The sequence below is a fragment of the Solanum lycopersicum genome, chromosome 11, assembly GCF_036512215.1.
Source record: "Solanum lycopersicum chromosome 11, SLM_r2.1".
In the NCBI taxonomy this organism is placed as follows: Eukaryota; Viridiplantae; Streptophyta; class Magnoliopsida; order Solanales; family Solanaceae; genus Solanum; species Solanum lycopersicum.
Window position 1 is genome coordinate 37,165,060 of NC_090810.1, and position 15,920 is coordinate 37,180,979.

General features: G+C 32.9%; 1 protein-coding gene across 4 annotated transcripts; it reads left to right on the forward strand.

Moving 5' to 3' along the window:
- Nucleotides 1-557: 557 nt before the first annotated feature.
- LOC101257432 (DEAD-box ATP-dependent RNA helicase 50) lies at nucleotides 558-15,698 on the forward strand. Of its 4 annotated transcripts, none has more exons than XM_069291394.1 (9): nucleotides 564-1,036; nucleotides 1,778-2,292; nucleotides 2,947-3,141; nucleotides 4,390-4,577; nucleotides 6,020-6,233; nucleotides 8,376-8,657; nucleotides 14,597-14,728; nucleotides 14,827-15,002; nucleotides 15,128-15,698. In XM_069291394.1, exons 1-9 carry the CDS (start codon nucleotides 703-705, stop codon nucleotides 15,354-15,356), a joined length of 2,265 nt encoding a protein of 754 aa, XP_069147495.1. In that variant the 5' UTR covers nucleotides 564-702; the 3' UTR covers nucleotides 15,357-15,698. The 4 variants fall into 4 exon arrangements, with proteins under 4 accessions (XP_004250766.1, XP_069147495.1, XP_010313102.1 ...); XM_069291393.1 differs by having other exon boundaries at nucleotides 569-1,036; nucleotides 1,757-2,292; XM_004250718.5 differs by lacking the exon at nucleotides 8,376-8,657 and having other exon boundaries at nucleotides 558-1,036; nucleotides 1,757-2,292.
- Nucleotides 15,699-15,920: the final 222 nt, after the last annotated feature.

Below are 15,920 nucleotides of genomic sequence, written 5' to 3' on the forward strand. Positions count from 1 at the left end.
TTTTAGAAAATTAGGTTGCAATCAAAAATTAATTATTATATTTTTTTGGTTGAAAAAATAGGTTTTACTAGCGAATGGTTGTTGGAGCATTAGTCGCCACTAAAAATCACTCATAACCTTTAGTGGCAATATTTTGAAATTTTGTGGCGACAAAAGTTAAGTTCTTTTGTTGTGAAACTTAGTTGACGATACTTAGGTGGACGGATTAGTCCCACGTAACTTACCACGTTACTAAAAATTTAGGGTGTTAACTCTTGAGGTATTTTTGATCTCCTGGATAACAACGGGATATTTTTGATCCCAAAATGAAATGAAGGGTATAAGTGGTCTAATTCGCATAGTTCAGGGACAATTTAACCCTTTTCTGTTAATAATATACTGTCTCCGTTTTAAAAAGGATGACCTTATTTGACGGAATTTAAGAATAGAAACAAAATTTTTTAATCTTGTAGTTCTAAATTAAATTTATGTCAAATGTACTAAAATGTCTTTTAATCTTATAGCTTTAAACATGTCAATAGAAACTTAAAATTAAATTGTTATAAAAAAAATATATTATTCTATTTGAAAAAATTGACGTTCTTCGGAGGAGAGATAATATTTTAATCCTTCAAGAAAAATAACTAAACTTTTGAGTTCCAATTATCCACAACAAACATTCATCTTTGTAATTGCGTTTGCTCCTTCCCAAATTGAAGCACAATGCTTGCTGCACCAAGACCACCAGCGCTGACAGTGGGATGTTTCAAATTCCAAAATCCATCTGCGAATGTTAATCTTGTACAGAGAAACGTTGGAAGCAGTAATTGCAAAAGGGTTGTGGTTGCAGCCAAAGCTACCTACAGTCGTGTGCCTTTGGACACTCCTGGAGCTTACCAGCTCATAGATGAAGATACTGGAGAGAAATTTATTGTTTGGGGAAGTGCCGAAGATGACTCTTCTAACTCTCCTATCCCTTCCAACGAAGTTCTCTCTTGGAAACCTCTCCCTTCTCCGAACAACAACAACAACGACAATGACAGCACTATCAATCAAGGTAACGAAAAGTCTTTTGGCTTGTTGATGATATCTTACTGTGCAGATTTTTTTTATACAGTATTAATAATTGAAGCACAACCTTTGATTTTAGGGTCTGTTAGCTTTTGAATTGTACTATCCATAATGAACTATTATTTGGGTGTTTGACGCTAACTGGATCTCAGTATTGAGATTTTCTTGTGAAATAGCCAATATGAGCTATCCGAACGGAAAATAATAACAAAAAATGAACTGGGTTCTTTTATTTGTTTCAGTCTGTTTTCTACTGATGGAGAATATGAAGTTTACGCGTATTTAGTTTGTATAGAGGAAAGGAATGTATGGTGCTGTTTACAGTGTATATGCAACAACCTTCGCCTTGTTTATTTGTTTACTCCCGTTACTTATCCTCTTATAGAGAGAAGTATTGAGTTCACTGTTCATAAGATTGTAACTTATTTATCATGTTTAAATTAACAATTAAAAAGAAAACATATATAATTTTGATTTGTTAGCTACTTGCCAAGCCAAGTTGTTAGATAGTGTACGTTCACCAACTGATTTATAACATGAGAATTGAAGGATTAAAATTTCCATAATGTTTCAGATGTGTATTGCTTTCTGTTTCTATGTCAAAAGAATAATCAAATATGTTGTATACCTCTAGTAAATCTGCAAATGTGCTTGGCAATTTTTTTCTAAGGTTTTTCTTGAGATGTTCTACGCTACGGTTCTGCAGCTTCTAATAGGGGATCAACAGGGAACTTTGGCAGACTGAAATTTCGAAGAATGAGAGATCTAGTTAGAAAAAGCTACACAAAAAACAAAAAACGTGATGTTATTGAACACGATGAACACAATGTTACAAATACCTCTTCTCAATCATCAACAAGTTCATATGGTGAACTTGATCAGTTAAAAGAGAAACAAAAGCTCAGTGCTCGAGCTCTTGCCAAAATTCAACAGCTAGAATCCAGAAAAAATTCCCCAAAAATAATCAGAATGGAGGATGAAGGCTATAATGGTGATTTTGATGCAGAATTTGGACGATTAGTTGATTCTAGATCAAAAGCATCTGCTTCTTCCTTGCGTGGATGGGGCAGAGGGCAATCAATTCATGACAGATCTATGGGGGAAGAAATTTCCAGAAGAAGGCAAAACTTGGATGATCGGAATAATTTCTTTAGTAGAAAATCCTTTCACGATATGGGATGCAGTGACTATATGATAGAAGCCTTAAGGAATCAGCATTTTGTGCGTCCTTCACATATTCAGGTAGATAAGTTACTTTATTTCCAGCTATATTGCTCGGACTCTTCAGAAATGCTGATGGGTGCGTATTGGATCCTCCAAAAGTAGTGCATTTTGAAAGGTCCAGCAACAATTTTGAAGAGTCCGAGCAACAAAGGTTCCTGCATTGAATAGTCTATGTTCCAGTCTACCTCATTGCTTTGCTGCAGTTCTGATGCATAATAGAGGTTAGCATGCCATCAATCTCGTGTATATGATAATATGATCTGGATCATCAATTTATTTTTGGTAATGGTAAGGTATTATAGATGAAAAAAAGCAAAAGAAAAGTGCTACAGAAGTTTACAGCTTACTGCCTCATAAATATATCTTTCTTGGTATCTTTACCTCTACTTCAATAAAACCAAAATAAAAACAACCTCTGCTTCTATGAAATAGTACATGGCCTTTGAATAGACTGCTTTTAAAATATTTCATCTGCATGTTTCAAGCTATTCGTGATTTCATGTAATGATTCATGTGAAGCATCATTTCCGTCAAAATAAGGTCCAGTAATTCCAGCTTTAAGTATTTTTTTGTGTGCAGTCTGTCATCTGCTTTTAGATGGCTCCCCCATGTTTTATTTTGAGAAATCTTTGTTGATGCTTCCTACAAGGAGTAATTATAGACTACTTGCAGTCTCTGACATTTGAACCCATCATGGCTGGAAAGAGCTGCATAGTATCTGATCAAAGTGGATCTGGAAAGACTTTGGCTTATCTACTACCACTTATTCAACGTCTTAGGCAAGAAGAACTTCAAGGACTTAGCAAACCGTCACCTCAAAGTCCTCGTGTTGTAATATTGGCACCAACAACTGAATTGGCTTCTCAGGTCTGTCAAATTTCCTCTTTCACTAATGAACATTTGCCACTTATCCCCCAACCCTCTGCTAACCACACCGAGAAAAAGAGAAAATGGAAAGAGAAAAAGAAGCATAATCAATTACTAGCAGATACCTTTACGTGTGAGATATTTTCCAACTTTACCAAAATCATCGAAGATATGTGAGAACTGCTATAAAATATATTTTGCACTGATTTCTAGTCAAGGTACCCATGCTATATTTTTATAATTTTCATGGTGTATCTTCAATGTAAAACTAAAACATTTGCTGCTTTTCCACCATATGTACAGGGAAAGTACAATTTGCCATTACAGTGATTATTGTTATGTAGTAACTCGTTGGCTAACTATTTTCTGTTAGCACCTGAATCACGATATGTATGAAGGGTAAAGAACCTAAACAGGTGCTATTCCTTCCTTATTCCTTAGTTTCAAATAGACCATTCCATGATTCAGCCTTGATATTTTTAGGTTTTCATTCCTTAGTTTCAAATAGACCATTCCCATGATTCAGCCTTGATATTTTTAGCTTTTCTATACAAAACATGAGGGTCATTTATTCACCTTTTTCGTTTTTCTCATTCTTTAAATAGTTAAATCTTTAACTCATTCAGCTCACTTACTGGGTTATAATAGTAGTACTTGAGAGAGATGTTAGAGTATGTATTGGTTGTAAGTCTTAATGTTTTGTGGTTAAAGCACATGAGATTATCAAAAATTGCAAATGGTTATAATATACATCATGCTTTATCACCCCCAATTACTTTCTCTTGCCAGTTCAAATTGCTTGAGAGATCTATTAGTTTATACTCAGATTTTACATTTTGAACAAGAATTGATGATTTTGACATCAGTGTCCCCCTTTCCCCAAAATGTGTAGCTAGAATTTTGGAGGACATTTTGTCTCAACCAGCTAGTACACCGTTTGGTTTAGCGCTTACTGATTTTTTGCCTGATGAACGGCTCTTGTGTTTGCAGTTTGACATTTTTTGGTTTCTTTTAATCTCTCTTCCAAGTTCCGTGGGCAAATTTCTTGTTTCACATGCTTGTTCTTTCACTTTCCCTCCTTTGTTAAATCTGATTTTTTCTAATTCAAAGCCTCTTCATACAATCTATTGCATCGACTATGCTGAAATTTGAATTGTATTTTTTAATACGTAAGAACTTTCTTCCTTAGTTGTATTTTACTTGTCAAAATGAGAAAACAAACTTACTCTGCTCCTGCAACTTTTGCAGGTTTTAAATACTTGCCGTTCATTTTCAAAATCTGGTGTTCCATTCCGGTCTATGGTTGTTACTGGTGGCTTTCGCCAGAGAACTCAACTGGAGAATCTAAGGCAGGAGTTGGACGTTCTTATTGCAACTCCTGGTCGGTTTATGTTTCTTATCAAAGAGGGTTACTTGCAGTTAACTAACCTCAAGTGGTACTAACATTTTCCTTGAATAGTCAAAAGTATTTGATTTGCCTCAGTAGTATACTAGTATTACATTCTTGAGTAGATAAAGCCACTTTTCAATTTATGGCATTTTAAGATATTTACTGCAATTGTTCAATTCTCACTTTTACTTGGGCGGGGGGGGGGGGGGGGGAGGGGGGGTTCTGGAGAAGAGATGTTAATCTTGTGGATATATTTATTTACTGTCTTGTTTTTACTCCCTCCGTTTCAATTTGTTTGTCTGGTTTTGACTTAGCACGGAGTTTAAGAAAGTAAAAAGACTTTTGAATCTTGTAGTCTTAAATTAAAGATATAAGAATGTACAAAAATGCCCTTTGATCTTGTGGTGTTATACATGCCATGTGGTAAGTTAGAGTAAAAGAGTGACCAATAAAAGGAAAGAAGCATTTTCTAAAAATGGACTAAAAAGGAAAGTAAGACAAACAAATTGAAATAGAGGGTGTATTATGCAAGGTCCGATGAGCTCTGGCTTAAAAGGAGTAGTCTTTAATCAAATAAAACTGTTCAATCACCATTCACCAATGGTAGCATATTTAAGTGTTGTTGCTATCATAGTCTTTTATCCTTCAGTTAATTTTGATAATTAATGGAGATCTTGACGGTCATGGAAGGTGTTTTTTCACATGGCTAGCTGCTAGAGGGGTGATCTTGGCTATACTACAGTTTTGGTGTAGTACACTGTTGATATTAACATAACTGTTGCCTTTATCAAAAAATAAGTACCTAAGTGCGTGTGTCCTAGTGGTCAATTTAGTGGATTGAAAACCATGAGGTTTAAAGTTTGAATCCCAGCAATGACAAAACACACTAGGTGATTTCTTCCCATGTGTCTTAGCATCGCTGGATAGAGTTACATGATACCTATTGGCAGTGGGCAGGTAGGTACCCCGTGGAATTAGTCGAGGTTTGTGCAAGCTTTCCTGAACACCACGGTCATTAAAGAAAATAGGGATGTGAAAAGTTCCTTTATCTAGAAAAGTAATGGAAAAAGAAAGATTAATGAAGTTAAAGAAGTTGCCACTGTTTTTTTTCTTTTTCTTTGATTAAGGAGAAGCTGCCATATCCTGATATTTAATAATTGCTGATGCCCTTTAATTTCCCAACTTTACTTGTACCCCTCCAAAAACTGCATGGCTCCTCTTTCTTAATCTTCATTTTTTTTTGAATGACACTGTGCAACTTTGTCTATCAAACCTTAATAAGATGGAAATCACTTAGTGTTTCCTTTAATTCATTTGCATCCTGGTCTCTCGTGGTTCAATCTAGCTTCATTAACCGTTAAGCTACACACTTAGGTGCTTTATACATGTCCTTTTTCTAAATTGATATATAATTCTTTACCAGAAACTGAAAATATGATATATCAGTTACTTATACAGTTTTCACACTTCATGTTTATCTTTGTTCAGTGCTGTGTTGGATGAGGTTGACATCCTCTTTAATGATGAGGATTTTGAGACTGCATTTCAATGCTTGATTAATTCATCACCTATCATCACACAATATCTATTTGTGACTGCTACTTTGCCCATGGACATATACAACAAGTTGGTAGAAAGTTTTCCTGATTGCGAACTAGTGACTGGTCCTGGTATGCACCGTACAAGCCCTGGCTTGGAAGAGGTATTTCTTATTTTACTCCTATAAGTACAAATTTACTGAATGGCACAAATTAGTTTCTGGTTGTAGCCTTAGTTCTCTTGTCAATGCAGCGCCCTAATATTTTTTTAAGCTTGGTGATGAGAGCATCTTTAAAAAGGTTATGGTGTCCCAGATACAAATTTAAATCCTTGGATTTCCTAGGAAAAGTTGAAATGAATGTATTTGTTTCAGCTGTAGGATATGTCTAATGTAATTTCTGGTTTGATTGCCTTGGTCAAAGTAATTTTTTTTAATACGCTTACTTCCAGGGTTTCTTCTTGCCTTAGCGAAGTGAGATCTTGATTTCCATATGCTAGCGTCTAGCAGTGAGCACTAGCCCTGTTATTCCTGTCTATGAAAAAGAGACAAGTAAAAGTCTTTTCATGTGGTCAATTATTTTATCAACATTTCATCATCATAAGAACAGTTTATGATAAACCGATGATTCTCCTCTCAAAGTAATTGATAGAATTTTTTTCTATGTAGACTTCTATCAGTGGAATGTAAGAACTCTCCATTTCTATTTTGTTGTTTCTCCTGTCTAATAGGAAGAAAATTTGACCCAAAGAGCCCCTCTTTAATTTATTACTTTAGGTCCTGGGTCTGGGGGCGTTCCATACAACATTACGACTGAGGCAAACTAGTTTATGATTCCATCAGTGAACAAACGGAAGTAACTACTTGGAATTGAAAGTTTAGGTGGGTTGTATTACTGCACCCTATCCCAATACCAATAAAAAGAAGAAAAAGAGATCAAATTAAACATGAGTGATGTTGGATGATTTTTTGGTTGTTATGTAGTTCTAACAATTATCTTCGTTGTGGATGAAAAAGAATGCTTTGCACTTTGACTTTCATTATCCAAGTTATTGAGTAGATATGTTGCATTTCTTGCAATACTCTATTGTAAACCAAAATTGACAATCTAGGGAAATCCCAATAGATATCTAGTACCAACTTCTCTTCCGTACTTGGATTTGCATATGAGTTGAGTGTGAAGCCCATGATGGTCGAGCATTAGAAATCTCAAGTTCTAATAATTTTTGCTTTTGATGCGTTTGATTTATCATCACTCCTCCCATATATTATCTTCTTCTTCTTCTTCTTCGATTTGCCCTTCTAATATTTGTGTTTCGGAAATTAAACTGTCATTTTTTTTGCTCACACTACAGTAACAATTTTGTGGCAACCTACATTCTATGAGGAGATTGTTTCTCAGTTCATATCCTAGTAATATTGAACTTTAACAATTTTGTTCTGCACCAGGTAGATATCAACACTTTATGGATAACTATTTTAACCAATTAGAAAATTGCATTGTATACATAGATGATATATTATTATATTCTAAAACACAAGAAGAACACATAAGACTATTAGAAAAATTTATCCATATAATAAAAAATTCAGGTATTAGCTTAAGTAAAAGTAAAGCAGAAATAATGAAACCACAAATAGAATTTTTAGGAATACAAATAGATAAAAATGGAATAAAAATGCAAACCCATATAGTACAAAAAATAATCACACTTGATGAAAATATAGATACAAAGAAGAAATTACAATCATTTCTAGGATTAGTAAACCAAGTAAGGGAATATATACCAAAACTAGCAGAACATTTAAAACCACTATATAAAAAACTTAAAAAAGATGTTGAATATTATTTTGACAATAAAGATAAAGAACATATAAAAAATATCAAAAAATTATGCAAAAAATTACCAAAACTATATTTTCCGGATGAAAGTAAGACATTCATATATATAGTTGAAACAGATTCAAGCAACCATAGTTATGGAGGAGTACTAAAATATAAATATAACAAAGAAAAGATGGAACACCATTGTAGATATTACTCAGGATCATATACTGAAGCACAGGCAAAATGGGAGATAAATAGAAAGGAACTATTTGCATTATATAAATGTTTACTAGCATTCGAACCATATATAGTTTATAATAAATTCATTGTTAGAACAGATAATACACAGGTAAAATGGTGGATAACCAAAAAGATAGACGATTCAGTTACAGCAAAGGAAATAAGAAGATTAATATTAAATATATTAAATTTTACATTTACAATTGAGATCATTAAAACTGATGAAAATCTAATTGCAGACTACCTCTCAAGAAAGAGATATGATGAAACATCTATTGGCAATGATGACAAATCTATGCAAGAAAGTAGAAAAGATAGAAACAGAAGTACAGAATTTGAAAGCTAACAGTCAGCAGCATGACTCTAAACATGCGGAGCTAGGTCAGCAGCATGACCAAAAACATGCGAAGCTACAAGGAGACGTTGGGAAACTCCAAAAAACCCATAATAATATTTGTTCAAATGCAGCTACAGCCAGCACATCTACAGCAGGACAATCTGCGAAAAAGGAGGAAGCTAAGGTAAAATATACAAATATAAATATGAACAGATTATTTTCAAAACCATATACTCCTCAAAATACTCAAAAAGATATATCTATTACCCCACAAACAAATACCTACAAAGCCAGCCTAGAATCCCAGAAGCAAACATACAACTACATCTCCAGGACATATATCGAAAATATATACAAAGTACAAACCTTTCTAAACCAAAACCCCAGAGCTAAAAATACAAAAAATCCCAATGAAAACTATGTAACCCAATATTTACAAGGATATAATAAGCTTATTGCACAGCCAGGAACTAATCCAAATCTAATAGCAACTTGCTACAACTATGGCTTGTTAAGCACAGTATATACAGTGACAGGAGATGAGATATCCAAGATACCAGAACTATATAAAGCATTTTTACAATATAAGAGAGTAACCAAAGGTACTCTTTTCTATATAAAGATCTACGGCAGAATATTATATGACGAAGTCAAACCTACAATCCAAGTTATAAAGATTGGATTAACAAGGGAAATGATAATCCCTGAAAAGATAGATACCCAAGAAGAAATACAAAAAGTAGATATTCCGGAATTCTATGCAAACAAAAGGATTATCGGAATAGCTACCATATTAAACGAGATAACAAATAATTATTTAAACGAAAATGCAATATGGACATATTACAACAGAGATCAGACAATTATTTATTCGAATTGCAGAGATATACGAGAGGCAGATATGGAAAAATTAAGGCAGTGGATATTAAGTCTACTCAGACCAGAAACTATGCCTACAACAAGAGCTATACGAAAGAATTTCATTTCTTCCAATCTAATGACAAGATACTGTAAATTGATTGGGCAAAAGTATCCGGATCACCTATGTTCAAAGTGTGAAGGAGAAAAAAACTACATACCAGATGTACAGTTAGAATAAAAAAAAATATAGTAAATTATGAGTCTGTAAAGTAAAGTCTTTTATCGTTTTGTATGTAAATTGTGTCAGTCTTTTATTTTTGTCGTGTTGCGTCGGCTGTAAAAAGTCAAATTGTATAAAAGTCGTAAAGTAAATAGTAAGTGTGTCGGCCAATAATAAAGATAGGCCACTAAGTTTTTGTTTGTTTGTGTCGGCCGAATATGAAAAGGCCAAGTGTAAAGTAAAGTGTCGGCCATAATGGCCAAAGATGTGAGATTGTTGTGTATAAATAGAGGGAGCAAATTTGTAAGAGAAATTGTAGAGAGAAGAGGAAGATGGAAGATTGATATTTAAATTTGTAAGAGAAATTGTAGAGAGAAGAGGAACATGGAAGATTGATATTTTAATTATGAGGGAAACCCTCTATTTATACACAACAATCTCACATCTTTGACCATTATGGCCGACACTTTACTTTACACTTGGCCTTTTCATATTCGGCCGACACAAACAAACAAAACTTAGTGGCCTATCTTTATTATTGGCCGACACACTTACTATTTACTTTACGACTTTTATACAATTTGGCTTTTTACAGCCGACGCAACACGACAAAAATAAAAGACTGGCACAATTTACATACAAAACGATAAAAAAGTTTACTTTACAGACTCATAATTTACTATATTTTTTTTTATTCTAACTATACATCTGGTATGTAGTTTTTTTCTCCTTCACACTTTGAACATAGGTGATCCAGATACTTTTGCTCAATCAATTTACAGTATCTTGTCATTAGATTGGAAGAAATGAAATTCTTTCGTATAGCTCTTGTTGTAGGCATAGTTTCTGGTCTGAGTAGACTTAATATCCACTTCCTTAATTCTTCCATATCTGCCTCTCGTATATCTCTACAGTTCGAATAAATAATTGTCTGATCTCTGTTGTAATATGTCCATATTGCATTTTCGTTTAAATAATTATTTGTTATCTTGTTCAATATGGTAGCTATTCCGATAGTCCTTTTGTTTGCATAGAATTCCGGAATATCTACTTTTTGTATTTCTTCTTGGGTATCTATCTTTTCAGGGATTATCATTTCCCTTGTTAATCCAATCTTTATGACTTGGATTGTAGGTTTGACTTCGTCATATAGTATTTCTGCCGTAGCTGCATAGATCTTTATATAGAAAAGAGTATCTTTGGTTACTCTCTTATATTGTAAAAATGCTTTATATAATTCTGGTATCTTGGATATCTCATCTCCTGTCACTGTATATACTGTGCTTAACAAGCCATAGTTGTAGCAAGTTGCTATTAGATTTGGATTAGTTCCTGGCTGTGCAATAAGCTTATTATATCCTTGTAAATATTGGGTTATATAGTTTTCATTGGGATTTTTTGTATTTTTAGCTCTGGGGTTTTGGTTTAGAAAGGTTTGTATTTTGTATATATTTTCGATATATGTCCTGGAGATGTAGTTGTATGTTTGCTTCTGGGATTCTAGGCTGGCTTTGTAGGTATTTGTTTGTGGGGTAATAGACATATCATTTTGAGTATTTTGAGGAGTATATGGTTTTGAAAATAATCTGTTCATATTTATATTTGTATATTTTACCTTAGCTTCCTCCTTTTTCGCAGATTGTCCTGCTGTAGATGTGCTGGCTGTAGCTGCATTTGAACAAATATTATTATGGGTTTTTTGGAGTTTCCCAACGTCTCCTTGTAGCTCTGCATGTTTTTGGTCATGCTGCTGACCTAGCTCCGCATGTTTAGAGTCATGCTGCTGACTGTTAGCTTTTTCAAATTCTGTACTTCTGTTTCTATCTTTTCTACTTTCTTGCATAGATTTGTCATCATTGCCAATAGATGTTTCATCATATCTCTTTCTTGAGAGGTAGTCTGCAATTAGATTTTCATCAGTTTTAATGATCTCAATTGTAAATGTAAAATTTAATATATTTAATATTAATCTTCTTATTTCCTTTGCTGTAACTGAATCGTCTATCTTTTTGGTTATCCACCATTTTACCTGTGTATTATCTGTTCTAACAATGAATTTATTATAAACTATATATGGTTCGAATGCTAGTAAACATTTATATAATGCAAATAGTTCCTTTCTATTTATCTCCCATTTTGCCTGTGCTTCAGTATATGATCCTGAGTAATATCTACAATGGTGTTCCATCTTTTCTTTGTTATATTTATATTTTAGTACTCCTCCATAACTATGGTCGCTTGAATCTGTTTCAACAATATAAATGAATGTCTTACTTTCATCAGGAAAATATAGTTTTGGTAATTTTTTGCATAATTTTTTGATATTTTTTATATGTTCTTTATCTTTATTGTCAAAATAATATTCAACATCTTTTTTAAGTTTTTTATATAGTGGTTTTAAATGTTCTGCTAGTTTTGGTATATATTCCCTTACTTGGTTTACTAATCCTAGAAATGATTGTAATTTCTTCTTTGTATCTATATTTTCATCAAGTGTGATTATTTTTTGTACTATATGGGTTTGCATTTTTATTCCATTTTTATCTATTTGTATTCCTAAAAATTCTATTTGTGGTTTCATTATTTCTGCTTTACTTTTACTTAAGCTAATACCTGAATTTTTTATTATATGGATAAATTTTTCTAATAGTCTTATGTGTTCTTCTTGTGTTTTAGAATATAATAATATATCATCTATGTATACAATGCAATTTTCTAATTGGTTAAAATAGTTATCCATAAAGTGTTGATATCTACCTGGTGCATTTTTTTATATCCAAAAGGTAATACATTCCATTCATAGAAACCTTGCGGTACTGTGAATGCTGTTAATTGTTTAGATTCTTCTTCTAGCTTTATGTGGTAAAATCCTGATTTGCAATCAAATTTGCTAAAGTAATTGTATCTTTGTATTTGTCTTATTTTATGTATTTTGTTAGGTATTGGGTAATTATACGTTTTACTTTTGGCATTTAGATTTCTGTAGTCTATAACCATTCTACTCTTACCTCTTTTTTGTTCACTATGTTTTATGACTATAAATGTCGGGTTTGTATGTTTACTGTTACTTTCTTGTATATAATTTCTTTCTAATAGTTAATTTATGTGTATTTTAAATTCTTGTAGATCATCAAAGTTGTATTTTAATGGTTTTTGTGTTATCATACTGTTTTCATCTATTAGTTCAATTTTTATTTTTGTTTTATGTTTCTCCCATCCTTGCAATGGGTCATCATTGTATAATTGTTCATTAATTATTTTGACTTTGTCTATATTAAATATAATAATTTCTAATTGTGTTTCTTGTTCTTTATCTATATTTTTCATTTCTTGGTTTATTTTTTCGCTGCCTTTTATCCATTCCATAGCCTTTCTTTGTTTATTTTTTTACTCTTTTTGCTCGTATTCTGTTTCCACAAAGTGTAGTAAACCACCAATGTGTTTTTGTTATTATATGTGGGTAAAATCTATCTAAAAATGGCATTCCTAATAACATATCTTTTGTTGTAAATTCGAAATTATAGATTTCTTCTATTGTTAATATTTTATCCCATATTTGTATCTTTATATTTTTTGCTTTATATTTTATCATACTTCCTTCATTATTAAATCCTGTTACTACCATGGGTGTTTTTAATTTTTCCCATTTATCTTCTAGTAAACAATTATATTTACATATGTTTGCTTCTGCTCCTGTATCTATCATAGGAGTATAGTATCTGTTGTGATATCCTTCTATGATAATTTTTGCAAGTATATATATTTTCATTATTCATTTTGTTCTTTTTATAATTATCTTTTTATTTTGACAGGTTATTGTCAATTGTTCGTTTTCTATATTGTATGGTTTGACTTTTTCTAGCCATTTTATTCCTAACATGATGTTTTAGTTTCCTTGGTATATTTTAAATTGTATTTTTAATGGTATTCCACCTATAATTATTTCTTTCTCTGTTGTTTCTTCACTTGTAGTTATTATTTCACTAGGTAATCCAGGGCATGTGTGTCCTGTTTTTATTATTTCTTCTTCTAATACTAGTTCTCTTGTTATATGATTTTCTTCTTGTCCTGTGTTTATTAAGATTTTATATTTCCTTTGATCCATTATTCCTGTTATGAAATAATGATTTGGTGTTATTTCTTCTAGAAATTTCTGTGGTATTTCATATTTCCTCTTAGATGTACTTATTCTTGATGAAATAGTTCTCGTTATTGTATTTGGTGTACTTGTACTTGGTATACTAGAGGTACTTAATCTTTTTTTTACTATTTCTAAATCTTCTTCATTGTCAATTTCTTTGTAACTATAATCATTATTATCTATTACTGTAATTATTCTTTCAAATGGATTTTCTATTTTTATTTTATCAATTTTATTTTTTGCCATTATTTTATGTTTTGTTGTTAGTATATATAGATTTTTACATCTTGCTGTGAATATCTTGCTTGCTGGTGCTAATTTTATTCCTGACATTTTCCAATATAATACTAATGATTTATCTATATTTGTATCTGTTAATGCTACTGTATAGTTAGCACTTATTATAAATTTAAATTTTTGATATACTAAATTTCCTTTAACTGCACTAATTACGCTTTTTTCTATAGGATGTATTATTCTATCATCTGCTAAATATATTTCAATGGGTGTATCTATTCCTTCTCTGAAACATGCTTTTATTAATATTTCTGTTGCTCCTAAATGTAAGAATATCAATATGGATGTATACAAGTGAAAATGGATAAGCTGTTTGGATAGAAATTTTTGGATGTTATAATTACAAAAAGTTTCAAATGGAAACAACAAAACTACAGAAATTTGAGAATATCTCGTGGCAGTGTAAGTAATAGACTGCCAAAAATTAGCAGCTATTCTTGAAGAGAACTAGTCTAACATATGCTGCAAACAACACCTTGGCGATTTCCTTTTCAAACAGCGAGAGGCTTCTACCATGATACTCATAGAAACACCCATATGGGCATGGCGTCATGTCATGTCTTCACAACTATGGGACTGATGCTGTCTGTTGTTGCACTACCAGGTCCTTGTAGATTGCAGTGGAGATGAAACAGCTGAAAAAAGTCCAGACACAGCTTTTCACAACAAAAAGAATGCCCTACTTCAGCTGGTGGAACGTAGCCCAGTTCCAAAAACAATCGTCTTCTGTAACAAGGTGAATAAAACTTAGTTCCTCCTGCAAGTATGTTTATTGCTCTTGAGTTGCACATTAGACAACTCTCATTCTAAATTAGATCCTGCATGTATATGCAGATTGATAGCTGCAGAAAAGTTGAGAACGCATTGAAGCGCTTTGATAGGAAAGGATTCGTGATAAAAGTCTTACCGTTCCATGCTGCACTGGACCAAGAAAGCAGACTTGCGAACATGAAGGAGTTTCGTAGCTCAAAGGCGGAGAATGTTTCTTTGTTCTTGGTGTGCACTGATAGGTATGCTGTAGCAGATTCCTTTATTGATAGTTATTTGTGTCAGTTAGATGACGCACTTCAGCTGTTTCCTTCACTAGAAGAAGGGACAAGAAATCTGAACTGATGTCTTCTAAACAATGTTGCAGAGCATCCCGAGGTATCGACTTTGAAGGTGTAGACCACGTAGTCCTCTTTGATTACCCTCGAGACCCTAGTGAATATGTACGTCGTGTTGGTAGAACTGCCAGGGGTGCTGGAGGAAAAGGAAAGGCATTCATATTTGCTGTAGGGAAGCAAGTTTCTCTTGCTCGAAGGATTATGGAAAGAAACAGTAAAGGCCATCCACTCCATGATGTGCCATCAATGTTGACTTAGGCATATTGCACAAGGAGGCATGGAAACCTGGAAAATAAGAGAATCCAAAAAGGCTTTTATTTTGCAAAACCTTATCGTCATCTGCCATTATGTGCCTGCCTCCCCTCTATTGAGCGCACCTATTTCTTCTCGTACCTGGAGGCAAATGAGGAGAACTGATTATCCTTTCTGTTGTCAAAGATCAATCTTGTTCTAGCTCTATCCTTTTTTCGGCCGAAAAAAGGACTAATTTTCAGTATTACTAGAACAGTCAATTACATAGCTTGATTTGTCTAGGATATCTTCTACTTGGACAATTATTTTCAAATGAAGACAAGAAAAACCATGGGGTAAATTATACAAGTTGTTGCTTCCATGCTTGGCAAGATTTTGCCACCTTGTTTAAGGTATGTTTTATTTCTGGGTATCCCGCTTTAGTAATGCAGAGATTAGTAATGTAGGGATTAGTAGTGTACAGATTAGTGATCTAGGGTTTATTTTTGTTAAGTGTTTGATTCATCGTTTCCAATCTCATCTTGTGTTTGGATATTAAAATTCTTTTAAAATCACCCTTGAATTATTATG

Excerpts from the sequence above, each read along its gene's own strand:
- LOC101257432 (XM_069291393.1), top strand. The coding sequence starts at position 703 with ATGCTTGCTGCACCAAGACCACCAGCGCTGACAGTGGGATGTTTCAAA. Across the intron at positions 6,234-8,375 it reads CAAGCCCTGGCTTGGAAGAG|ACTACCTCTCAAGAAAGAGA; the intron begins GTATTTCTTATT and ends ATCTAATTGCAG. Across the intron at positions 15,003-15,127 it reads TTCTTGGTGTGCACTGATAG|AGCATCCCGAGGTATCGACT; the intron begins GTATGCTGTAGC and ends ACAATGTTGCAG.